At 47.1% G+C, this 12,089-nt stretch overlaps 1 protein-coding gene across 2 annotated transcripts in view; it reads right to left on the bottom strand.

The window, feature by feature from the left end:
• Positions 1–12,089, bottom strand: part of grk4 (G protein-coupled receptor kinase 4) — a 109,373-nt gene that overhangs the window by 12,409 nt on the left and 84,875 nt on the right. For both annotated transcript variants that reach the window (XM_033018345.1, XM_033018346.1), the window contains exons 6-11: positions 8,734–8,826; positions 7,895–7,958; positions 5,844–5,984; positions 3,473–3,663; positions 1,528–1,565; positions 237–326 (exon numbers count right to left, since the gene is read on the bottom strand). In XM_033018345.1, coding sequence (XP_032874236.1) covers positions 237–326; positions 1,528–1,565; positions 3,473–3,663; positions 5,844–5,984; positions 7,895–7,958; positions 8,734–8,826 — 617 coding nt within the window. The remainder of the gene's footprint in view (positions 1–236; positions 327–1,527; positions 1,566–3,472; positions 3,664–5,843; positions 5,985–7,894; positions 7,959–8,733; positions 8,827–12,089) is intronic.

The raw sequence follows: 12,089 nt of genomic DNA on the forward strand, positions 1-12,089 counted from the left end.
TGGGCATTATTTTTAATGCACTCTCATAATTCTGTGGGGGAACAGAGTTAAAATTAGAGTAGGACACAAAGGTCTGAAGAAGGGTCCCAGCCAAAAACATCACCTAACCATGTTCTCCAGAGATGCTGCCTGACCCGTTGAGTTACTCCAGCACTTTGTGTCTTCTTCAGCATCTGCAGTTCCTTGTTTCTAGAGTTAAAATTGCCCCATCAGAAGCTGGACATTTCCGGACTCACCCATGTATCCCACAGTCCCGACTCTCCCACGAATCGTATCGCCCTCTGGAATGTGCATGGCTAACCCCAGGTCCGAAATCCTGATGTGACCTGCGGGTAAAGCCAAAACAAGTCAAGCAAAAGGTGGAAGGGAGAGATTATTCATGATTCAACAGCAACTAGCATTTATGTAGCACAGTGGCGTAGCGGTAGAGTTGCTGCCTTACAACTCCAGGGGCCCAGGTTCGATCCTAACCACTGGTGTGGTGTGTACAGAGTTTGTACGTTCTATCCGTGACCGTATCGGTTTTTTCCAGATTCCAAAGATGTGCAGGTTTGTGTTGATTTCTGTAAAATTGTAAATTGTTCCTAGTGTGTAAGATAGTGCGAGGGTATGGGGTGATCGTCGGTTGGCGCGGACTCGGTGAGCCGAACATTGAGATGTCCTGAGACACAAGGAAGGCGAGCGGCTGCCACTTGGTGTAGATTTGCGATGAAATGTTCTGCGATTCCACCATGAAAATATCTCCAAAAATTGTTTTTTTTTAAAAATAATTCTTAATTGTGATAATTATCCCCCAGCTAACACAACCTATATAATCGTCAACTGCACGATAGGCCCTTCATATCACTGAGTCAGCGATCACCCCCCTCCCAAACACTAGCACAACCCTACATACAATTACAACAACAATACAATTCAATTTATTGTCACTGGGGACAATTTTCAATTTGCATTAGTCTATTAACCTAAAAACCTGAACGTCTTTGGGATTTGGAGGAAACTGGAGCACCCGGAGAAAACCCACGCGGTCACAGGGAAAATGGAAAACTCTGTAGCGACAGCCCCTGCAGTCAGGATCGCACCTGGGTCTCTGGCGCTGCAAGGCAGCAGCTCCACTGCTGCCCGCTGTGCTGCCTTCTAGGAACCTCTATTAGATCACTTGAAGCCTTCTTCATCCTACCCTGTTAGATACAACCTTGGCTTTGCTACTTTGCACATCAATCTTCATTGCAACTTATAGGGCAGCACAGTGGCACAACTGGTGGAGCTGCTGTCTCACCACACCAGAGACCCGGGTCAGATCCTGACCTCGGGTGCTCTCTATGTAGAGCTTGTACATTCCCCCTGTGACAGCGTGGGTTTCCTCCAGGTGCTCTGACATAGAGCGGTACAGCACTGAAATAGGCCTTTCTGCCCACAACGTCAGTGCTGAACATGATGCCAAGATAAACTAATCTCAACTGTTTGCACCTGAACCATGTCCATTGCTTGTGTGAACCCTGAAGATAAAGAGAACAAGAATCTTACCGTGATCATCTAGCAAGATGTTTTCCGGCTTCAAATCTCTAGGTGAGGAGAAAAATAAAGTCAGTCTCATGTAGGATCAAGCAAGGAGCAGTGATGAATACGGAAAACAAATAAAACTGCAAACGCTGGAATCTGAAGCAAAACAGGAATGCTGGAAGGACTCAACCAATCAATAGCTCAATGGCACTTTGTCACATTTGCAACTGCACAGTGAAATTCTTTTTGCAAATATTACAAGTGTGGGCGCTGCCATTATTCAACATCCAAAGTCTGGTCGGGCAGCGCACTCGATGTACTGGAGCAGTTTTCGCGAACTGACGTCCCTGTCCTCTCCGGCTCGGCCATCTTTGCGCCCCGGGGCCGCCTCCTGCACCCGACCCAGAAGGTGCTGGAGGCATTACCCCGGTTCACCCTACCAGCCCACGCTCTCCGCAGGGTCGGAACCCTTCTTCAGACTGAGTGTAGAGGTGGGATGGGGAGAAATAACCTGGACGCGAGAAGAGGCCAGAAGAAATCAGAGCCGGCAACAGGAAGGGTGGAGTCCATAATGGCCCACCGTCAGCTGGGGAAGGTGCGATAACAAGAGGGATACAAGGATGCGAACAGTGGAACTGGTAGAACGACTAGGGTGGGGGATGGAGAAGAGACGGGAGGGGAGGGTATGGAGGAGTTATTTAAAATTAGAGAAATCAACGTTCATATCGCTGGGTTGTAAGCTACCCAAGCAAAATATGAGAGTCAGCTTGTTCTGAAACAGGTTATTTTCATGCTGTGCTTTATGTGTTGACCACCAGAGGGGGCAGTTTACTGCATCAGCAACTCCTCGAGAGCCCAAATATTTTTAGTGTCAATGAGTCCCAGGGAATGGGGGAAGCAGAAATAAATGAAAAGAGGGTGGGGAGGTTACAGAATCAGTTGGGAGACCAGGGGAAGTGGTGGGATAGAGGCGTGGCGGCACAGTGGCGCAGCTGGCAGAGTCACTGCCTCATGGCGCCAGAGACCTGGGTTCGATCCTGACCTTGGATGTTGGCAGTGTGGAGTTTGGACGTTCTCGAACAAAAAACAGAGTCCTGGAGGAACTCAGCAGGAGCAAAAAACCAAACGCTTGCAAAAGGGTCCCCACCAAAAATGTTGTCTGTCCATTCCGTCCACAGATGCTGCCTGACCCGCTGAGCTCAAACAGCACATGGTTTTTGGCTCAAAATCCCAGCATCTGACGGCACACTGGTGCAGCTGGTAGACAGACCCTGGTTCAATCCTGTCCTCAGGTTCTCCCGGCGACCACGTGGGTGTCCTCCAGGTGCACATCCTAAAGACTTGCAGGTTTGTAGGTTAATTGGCCTCTGTAAATTGCCCCTAGTGTGTCGGGAGTGGATGAGAAAGTAGCGTAGAACTAGCGTAGAAAGTAGCGTGGAACTAGCGTGAACAGGGTGATCGATGGTCAGCATGCTCAGGGGGCCGCAAGACCCGTTTCCATGCTGTATCTTTTAAAAAACTGTCGGCTTCAATGGATCCTTTCTCTTCCAACCCGTAAACGTTATTCCCTTTCCCTTACACAGTCACTGGCTTCTCCCATATACCTCAAACTCAATGCTCACAGGTTACAAGAGTAGCTTCCTTGTTTGCTCCCCATCCATCTCTGAAAAACATGGATTGGTAACATGTTGCGTTGGGACCCTCATTCACACTACTTCTGTCCCAACCCGAAACATCATCTTATCCATATTCTTCAGGGATGCAGCCTGTCCTCTTGCTGAGTTGCTCCAGCACTTTGTGTCTTTCTCCGTAAGCCAGCACCTGCACTTCCTTGGCCGGCGGAGGGCCTGGTTCCATGCGGCATCTCTAAACCAAACTATTATATTACATTAAAATGGGGGAAAAGTGCTGAGTTTTCCAAGCACACTCGCATTACATATACACCACTCTTGAACACTCTAACACTTACCTGTACACGATTCTCTCTTTGTGCAGGTCTTCCAGACCGCAGCAGATCTCCGCAGCGTAGAAGATGGCCCTCTTCTCATCAAAGCCTGGGTTGCCCATGTTGTAGATGTGAAACTTGAGGTCTCCGCCGTTCATTAGGGTCAGTACCAGACACAGTGCATCCTTCGTTTCATAGGCGTACGCTAAGCTAACCTGCGGACCAGAGGTAAAGAAATGATTCACTCCACGCAATCGTTTAGACCCTTGTGCAGCATCATTCTTCCACACAAAATCGTGCTGTGCTCCCACCATCCTCCAAGACCCGGGTTCGATTCTAACAATTGTCCTTTCCCTCCACAGATTCTGCCTGACTGGCTGAGTTCCTCCAGCACTGTGTGTGTTTGTCCAAAGCCTTTTATCCTCTTGATCCTTTCCCCTCGTGCTCCTCTCCCCAAAACAACTGTGACTCCAAAACACACAGTGCTGGTGCATCTCAGCGGGTCAGGTAGCATTGTGGAGAGAATGGGCAGACAATAATCAAAAGGTACTACACCTTCCCAGTTCAGACCCAATCCAGCACAGGGGGATGAGGGGTGATCTTAGAGGTGTACAAGATCATAAGAGGACTAGATCAGGTAAATGCCCAGTGCCCAGAGTAGGGGAATTGAGAACCAGAGGACATAGATTTAAGGCGAGAGAGGAAAAATTTATCAGAAATCCGATGGGTGACTTTTTTTCACACAAAGGGCAGTGGATGTGTGGAATAAGCTTCCAGAGGAGGTAGTTGATGCAGGTGCTATCATAACATTTAAGAAACATTTGGACAAGTACATGGATAGGACAGGTTTAGAGAGTTATGGACCAAGTGCAGGCAGACGGGACGAGTGGGGCATGTTGGTTGGCGTGGGCAAGTAGGGCCGAATGGCCTGTTTCCACACTGTCTGACTCTATGGCACATGTTCAGCATGGACATTTTGGGCCAAAGGTCCTGTTCCTGTGCTGTACAGTCCTATGTTCTGCATTACAGGACCAATTTCATTGTCAACAACAGAACAATCACCAGAAACAGACAAAGTGCTGGAGTAACTCAAGAGGGTCAGGCAGCATCCCTGGACAACATGGATGGGTGACGTTTCAGGTTAGGACCCTTCTTCAGACTGATGGAAGAGTCCCGACCCAAAACCAATCCATTTCATCCCGGGATGCTGCCTGACCCACCGAGTTACTCCAGCACTTGTTGTCTTAGGCACGTACATATCCAGGGAATGGAGGGATATCGATCATGTGCAGGCAGATGAGAGATGGTCTTGGCATCATGTGCAGCACAGACATTGTGGGCCGAAGGGCCTGTTCTTGTGCTGTACAGTTCCAGGTTTTATGTTCTAGATTGAGAATAGAAAGAATTTATGAAGAAAAAAAATCCTGAAATTACCTTAGCAACTAGCAGGATGGGCAGGAAAAGCAAGATGACACATCTGAGAGACTGCATGAGGGGTCAGAATTAGAGGAACACAAATGTGCTGGAGCATTGTAGAAGGAAATTACACAGAGAGAGAAGGCCTTGGGTGATTTAGATGTGTGGTAAGAATCTTAGACTGGCTTCTTTTCAATCTGCTATCAGTCGCCACAGACAGATTCACTTAGTTTTATGCTGAAGCTACAATTATGTGGTTTACCAGGTGAGGGCACTGTTGGGCTATCTTTGGCTTGCCGCAGTTACCATCCATAAAGTAGAGACAATTAGATGGCATGCTGGAGAAAAGCAAACCCAGGTTTCAGCTCCCACTTCTCACCCCAGCAATGAGCTCCCACTCTGCATGGTTTACAGATCAACAGGCAACTTCAAACTCACGGCTTCCCAACACCCAGAAGCAATATCAGTAAAGGGGAAAAGCAGTAGTCGGTCTAAATGCTCCTAATGTGCAGGGAGTTTAGAGGGGAGAAGGGCCACTTATCCATGTTCATCAGAGATGTTGCCTGACCCGCTGAGCTACTCCAGCACTTTGTGTCCTTTCCACACAGAATGTTTGCGCAGAGAGAAAGATGGCGAGTCTGCCCAGGATGCTGAACCTCAAGTCTGAAGGATCTCGACCCAAAACGTCGCCCATCATTTTTCTCCAGAGATGCTGCCTGACCCGCGGAGTTTCTCCAGCACTTTGAGTCTATCTGTAGAACAGTGCAGCACAGGTACAGGCGCCTTCTCCCACAATGTCTGTGCTGACCATGATGCCAGCTTCAACTAATTTCCTCTGCCTGCATGAAGCTACATAAGCCTCCATATTCATGCGAGTACCTAAAGCATCTTAAATGCCACCATCTTATACCACGTATTTGAATTAAACTACAGTGTCAGCACTAGGGATACATTCAACACACAGCCAAGGAAAACTTACAACGAATCTGCTGTTGACTTTTTCTAAAATCCGCTTTTCATTCAATGCCATGGATTCTCCTTTCCGTTTTTTTATCCTCTTCTTTTCCAGCTTTTTACAGGCGTACATCTTCCCAGTCGCACGCACTTGGCAAGCACATACCTGAAAGCGCGAAGTACAAGAAGTAAAATAGATGAGCTTGAGGCTCAGTTAGAGGTTGGTAGATATGACATTATGGGGATTACTGAGACGTGGTTGCAGGAGGATCGGGCCTGGGAACTTAATAATCAGGGTTATACATCCTATAGAATGGACAGGCAGGTGGGCAGAGGAGGGGGGGTAGCTCTGCTGGTGAGGGATGGAATTCAGTCCCTTGCGAGGGAAGACATAGGGACTGACGAGGCAGTCACTGTGGATTGAGTTGAGGAATTGTAAAGGCAAGAAGATACTAATTGGTGTTATCTACAGATCCCCAAATAGTAGCCTGGATGTCGGGTGCACATTGCAGCAGGAGTTAAAACTGGCATGTAACAAAGGTAATGCCACTGTGGTGATGGGGGATTTCAATATGCAGGTAGACTGGGAAAATCAGGTTGGTTCAGGACCCCAAGAAAGAGAGTTTGTAGAATGCCTCCGAGATGGATTCTTAGAGCAGCTTGTAAAGGAGCCGACCAGAGAAAAGGCAATTCTGGATTTAGTGTTGTCTAATGAACCCCATATGATAAGAGAACGTGAGGTAAAGGAACCGCTTGGAGGTAGTGATCATAATATGATTAGTTTTAATCTGCAATTTAAGAAGGAGAACGTTAAATCGGAAGTGTCAGTGATGCAATTGAACAAATGGACTATGAAGGCATGAGAGGGGAGCTGGCCAATGTAGACTGGAAAGGGATCCTAGCAGGAATGACGGTGGAACAGCAATGGCAGGAATTTCTGGGCATAATCCGGAAGACGCAGGATCATTTCATTCCAAAAAGGAAGAAAGATTCTAAGGGAAGTAGGAGGCAACCGTGGCTGACAAGAGAAGTTAGGGATAGAATAAAACTAAAAGAAAAGATGTATAACACAGCAAAGAGTAGCCGGAAGCCAGAGGATTGGGAAACTTTCATAGGACAACAGAAGGAAACAAAACGGGCAATATGGGCTGAAAAGATGAAGTACGAAGGGAAGTTGGCCAGGAATATAAAGGACAGTAAAAGCTTATTTAGATATGTTAAGGGAAAATGAGTAGCAAAGTCAAATGTGGGTCCCTTGAAGGCAGACACAGGTGAAATTATTATGGGCAACAAGGAAATGGCAGAAGAGTTAAATAGGTACTTCGGATCTGTCTTCACTAAGGAAGACACAAACAATCTCCCAGATGTTTGTGTCTACCGAGACCACGCCAACAAACGAACCCCGTACACTAGCACTAACACTATCCTACACACTAGGGACAATTTCCAATTTTATCAAAGCCAATTAATCTATAAACCTGCACGTCTTCATAATATGAGAGGAAACCGGAACATCCGGAGAAAACCCACGTGGTCATGGGGAGAACATGCAAACTCCAGACAGCACCCATAGTCAGCATTGAACCCAGGTCCCTGGCTCTGCAAGGCAGCAACTCTACAGCTGCACCACTGTGGCACCCCTCTGATGGAATATCAGAGCAGGACTGAGAAGTACTTGTGTAGGAAGGAACTTCAGATGCTGGTTTAAACCGAAGATAGACACAAAATGCTCGAATAACTCAGCGGGACAGGCAGCATCTCTGGAGAGACCCATTCCTTCCCTCCAGAGAAGCTGCCTGTCCCACTGAGTTACTCCAGCATTGTGTGTCTATCTTCTGAGAAGTACTTGTGCCAGTTCCCTGGGGTTTGCCTGGAACAGACAACGCTCATAACCACTAGAGCGCGGACTAGAATTTGAAACTGCGCTAAAACACGGAGCCTCTTGCATGTGGGGTCAGTGGACTATTTCTCTTCACTTGCTAATCGTGGATGTGTTTTGGCATGGCAATACTCTACTGGACTTTTGGACTGGTACACGTGACAATAAAGCACCATTGAACCATGTTACACACTCACCTCGCCAAATCCTCCTTTACCAAGCACCCGGTAATGCCGAAAAGTATTCTTTGTTGCTGGCTGCCTACAAGACGAATAGAGAAGAAGCGGTCACTTCAGGTCAGGCATGGGAAAAGGTGGAATCCAGGAGGGATAACTAAGGTCACACTGGGACGGGACAGGACGGACCACAGCCTGACTCTCCCACGGCTATGGTGCCGACGGGCAACAAGGAGGTCTCGGCGTGCCATGCATGCCCCGGCAGCAGGTCTGGCTCACCCGTCGTGGATCCGGGAGAGGGAAGCCACCAAGCCCGGCCCCCTGCTCGCCCCCGAAGACCGGAAACCGGAGAGAAACATAGAAACATAGAAAATAAGTGCAGGAGTAGGCCATTCGGCCCTTCGAGCCGAAGGTGAAGGTGGAGGGTGTCGGCGATGGCGGCAGATGCTGGACAAGAGGTGGTATGAAGAACCGGGGGGTTCTTAACTTCCGCGCCTCGAGGGCGGATGCAGGAGACGCTCCCGGGCCACGAAGGCTAAAGATGACAGAGGAAAGAAGGACGACGGTTCATGGGACGACCGGATGGAGGACACGGCTGCAACGGGCCTTTATGGTCAGCTGCAACTGGGACTGTGAAATGGCACCAAAACCTGCCGACTCTTGCAATGACTCAGTGGGCTGTTTCTATGCATTATGTACTTATTGTACCTATGTATGACAAAAATCCTATTGATCTCAGTGCATAAAAAGAATGTCACTACTCCTTGGTAGACATGTTAATAAAGGAACCGTTGGACCATTAAAGAAAAAGTCAGACTTGGGAAATATTATCAATGTGATACTGTGAAAACGGATATTACCTTTCCAACCATTTCCACTGCAGAAATCTAGAGAAGTACATGGTTTCTTGGAACTCTGTGAAGGGTGCACCGCTCAGGTAATCATGAACAAATCTGCAATTAAGATCATAAGACCATTAGACATAGGAGAAGGATTGGGCCATTCGGCCCATCGAGTCTGCTCTGCCATTCGATCACGGCTGATCCATTTTTCCCCCTCAACCCCAATCCCCCGACTTCTCTCCATAATATAACCATATAACCATATAACAATTACAGCACAGAAACAGGCCATCTCGGCCCTTCTAGTCCGTGCCGAACACTTATTCTCCCCTAGTCCCATCTACCTGCACTCAGACCATAACCCTCCATTCCTTTCCCGTCCATATAACTATCGAACCTGCCTCCACCACCTCCACTGGAAGCTCATTCCACACAGCTACCATTCTCTGAGTAAAGAAGTTCCCCCTCATGTTACCCCTAAACTTCTGTCCCTTAATTCTCAAGTCACGTCCTCTTGTTTGAATCTTCCCTACTCTCAGTGGGAAAAGCTTATCCACGTCAACTCTGTCTATCCCTCACATCATTTTAAAGACCTCTATCAAGTCCCCCCTTTAACCTTCTGCGCTCCAAAGAATAAAGACCTAATCTTTGACACCCTCTCCAATCAAGAACCCTATCGATATCCGCTTTGAAAATACACGCTGACTTGGCCTTTACACAGATTCATCACCCTCTGGCCAAAGAAATTCCTCAACTCCATTCTAAAGATACATCCTTTTATGCTGAGGCTGTGCCATCTGGTTCAAGATTTGCCCACTACTGGAAACATCCTCTCCACATCCACTCTATCCAGGTCTTTCATTAACCAGTAGGTTTCAATAAGAGCCCCTCATCCTTCTAAACACCAGCGAGTAGAGGCCCAGAGCCTTCAAACACCCTCCATACATTAATCTAATCATCCGCAGTTAATCAATCCCCATGTAAAAATTGTTGGGATTAAAATACCGGATGCAATGGTCCGGGAGCTATGTATCTACTGGAAGCCAGTAACAGGTGTCAAACGAAAGCCTAAAAATAATCTTTGGGAACGGATATTGCTGGCAGCACCACACTATTGCCTGATCCCACATTGCCCAGAGACTTGCCGTGCTCTCTATAGTATTTTATTAATTGCCGCACTCCTAGTTTATTGAGGGTCAATGACTTTTTTTTCTTGTAAAATGCATGAAAAAGAGCATGGAAACAGCCCATGTTATCCCACTTTCTCATCCACATCCGGACATACTCGGGGCAATTTACAGAGGACAATTAACTTCCAAGATGTCTTTGGGACGTGGGAGGAAATCAGGGAACTGGGAGGGAACCAAAAAGGTCACGGGGAGAATGTGCAGACGCGACACAGACAGCGGCCGAGGTCAGGATCGAACCCGGGTCGCTGGTGCTGTGAGGCAGCACCCCTGAGCCACCAAATAAAATGGGTTTGCACCACCCTGAGTAGACAAGGAATGTATCCCCTACTCTGTTAAGGCCCAAGTGAATCATAAGCACTTGCCGAGTGGACAAAAAAAATTAACTTCACAAAGATCACTTCTACTCAACTGCAACTAAAGATTGAGGATTTTTTTACTCTAGAACGTTCATGGATTAAGAGACTGACAACACGTTTTTCCTTCTGAGGATAAGTTTCCGTTGTCATGAGACCACTGTCATTAAGGTGTTCCCTGCCAAATGGACAATTATAGATACATAGTCAATAGGTGCAAGAGTAGGCCATTCGGCCCTTGGAGCCAATGTGATCATGGCTGATCATCCACAATCAGTACCCCGTTCCTGCCTTCTCCCCATATCCCTTGATTCGGCTAGTCCGAAGAGGTCTATCTAACTCTCTCTTGAAAGCATCCAGTGAATCGGCTGCTACTGCCTTCTGAGGCAGAGAATTCCACAGATTCACAACTCTCTGGGTGAAAAAGTTTTTCCTCATCTTAGTTTTATATGGCTTACCCCTGGTTCTGGACTCCCCCAACTACACTACAACTAATTGACTACGTAGTTCTTCTCAAGAACCAGCCAGATATAATAGTCCAAATTGTCTGTGCTGTAGGATTCTGCAGTTTGGAATAGTGTCCGCAGGAGATCTAAAATTCAGGGTAGGAGGTTGCTGAATGGTGATGGGCAAAATAATCAGGAAACAGTGACCAATGACTAGGTAACAGCAGGCCCAGAAGGTAGATATTACAACCAGCTTTGAGGTAAAGGAACAAGTATTCAGACCAGGGTAACCTTTTTCAAAGTCAAACAAATTGGCCATGAGATAGGCACAAAAAACTGGAGTAACTCAGCGGGTCAGATAGCATCTTTGGAGAAACGAAATAGGTGACGTTAGGGTTGAGACCCTTCTCCAATCTGAAGAAGGATCTCGACCCGAAACATCACTAATTTATTTTCTCCAGAGATGCTGTCTGACCCGCTGAGTTACTCCAGCTTTCGGTGTCTAACTTCAGTTTAAACCAGCCCCTGCAGTTCCTTCCTACAATTTGGCCATTAATTGGTCTGAAGAAGGGTGCTGACCCAATGCCTCGTCATGTCCTCCATGTATGTTGAAACAAGGAACTGCAGATGCTGGTTTACATAAAACGACACAAAGTGCTAGAGTACCACAGTGAGTCAGGCAGCATTCAAGGAGAACATGGATAGGTGACATTTCAGACTGAAGAATGGTCCCGACCTGAAAAGTCACTGAGGCAAGTTCTCCAGGGATGCTGCCTGACTTGCTGAATTACTGCAGCACCTTGTCCCTTTTTCTCCATTTATGCTGCTTGACCACTGAGTTACTCCAGCACTTTGAGTTCTACACAAGATTCCAGCATCTGCAGATCCTTGCGTCTACAAATTGGCCATTACGTTTTTTTAAATCTGGTAATGCAAGGCCAAATCAATCAGCAAGAGACATCACATTATTATAATATCCTTCATCTCCCTTTCAGAATGCCTCAAAGTACTTTACAAGCCTCCACAAATTGGAACATTATATTGGCCAGACATTCATTCTGTAGAATGGAGACAAGGAACTGCAGATGCTGCAATCTTGAGAAAAACACAAAATGCTGGAGGAACTTAACATGTCAGGCATCGTCTGGGGAGAACATGAACAAACGACATTTCAGGTTTGATACCCTTTTCACACTGAGACAGACAATGTTTCAGTTCAGGACCCTTTGACCCAAAACATCATCTCCACAGATAAAGACCCAAAGTGCTGGAGTAACTCAGCGGGTGATGTTTCAGTTCAGGACCTTTCTTCAGACCCTCCATAGATGCAATCTGATCCGCTAAATTCTTCCAGCGCTTTGTGTTTAGCTCATCCATCTGCTAGA

Source organism: Amblyraja radiata, chromosome 3 (genome assembly GCF_010909765.2).
Source record: "Amblyraja radiata isolate CabotCenter1 chromosome 3, sAmbRad1.1.pri, whole genome shotgun sequence".
Taxonomy (NCBI): Eukaryota; Metazoa; Chordata; class Chondrichthyes; order Rajiformes; family Rajidae; genus Amblyraja; species Amblyraja radiata.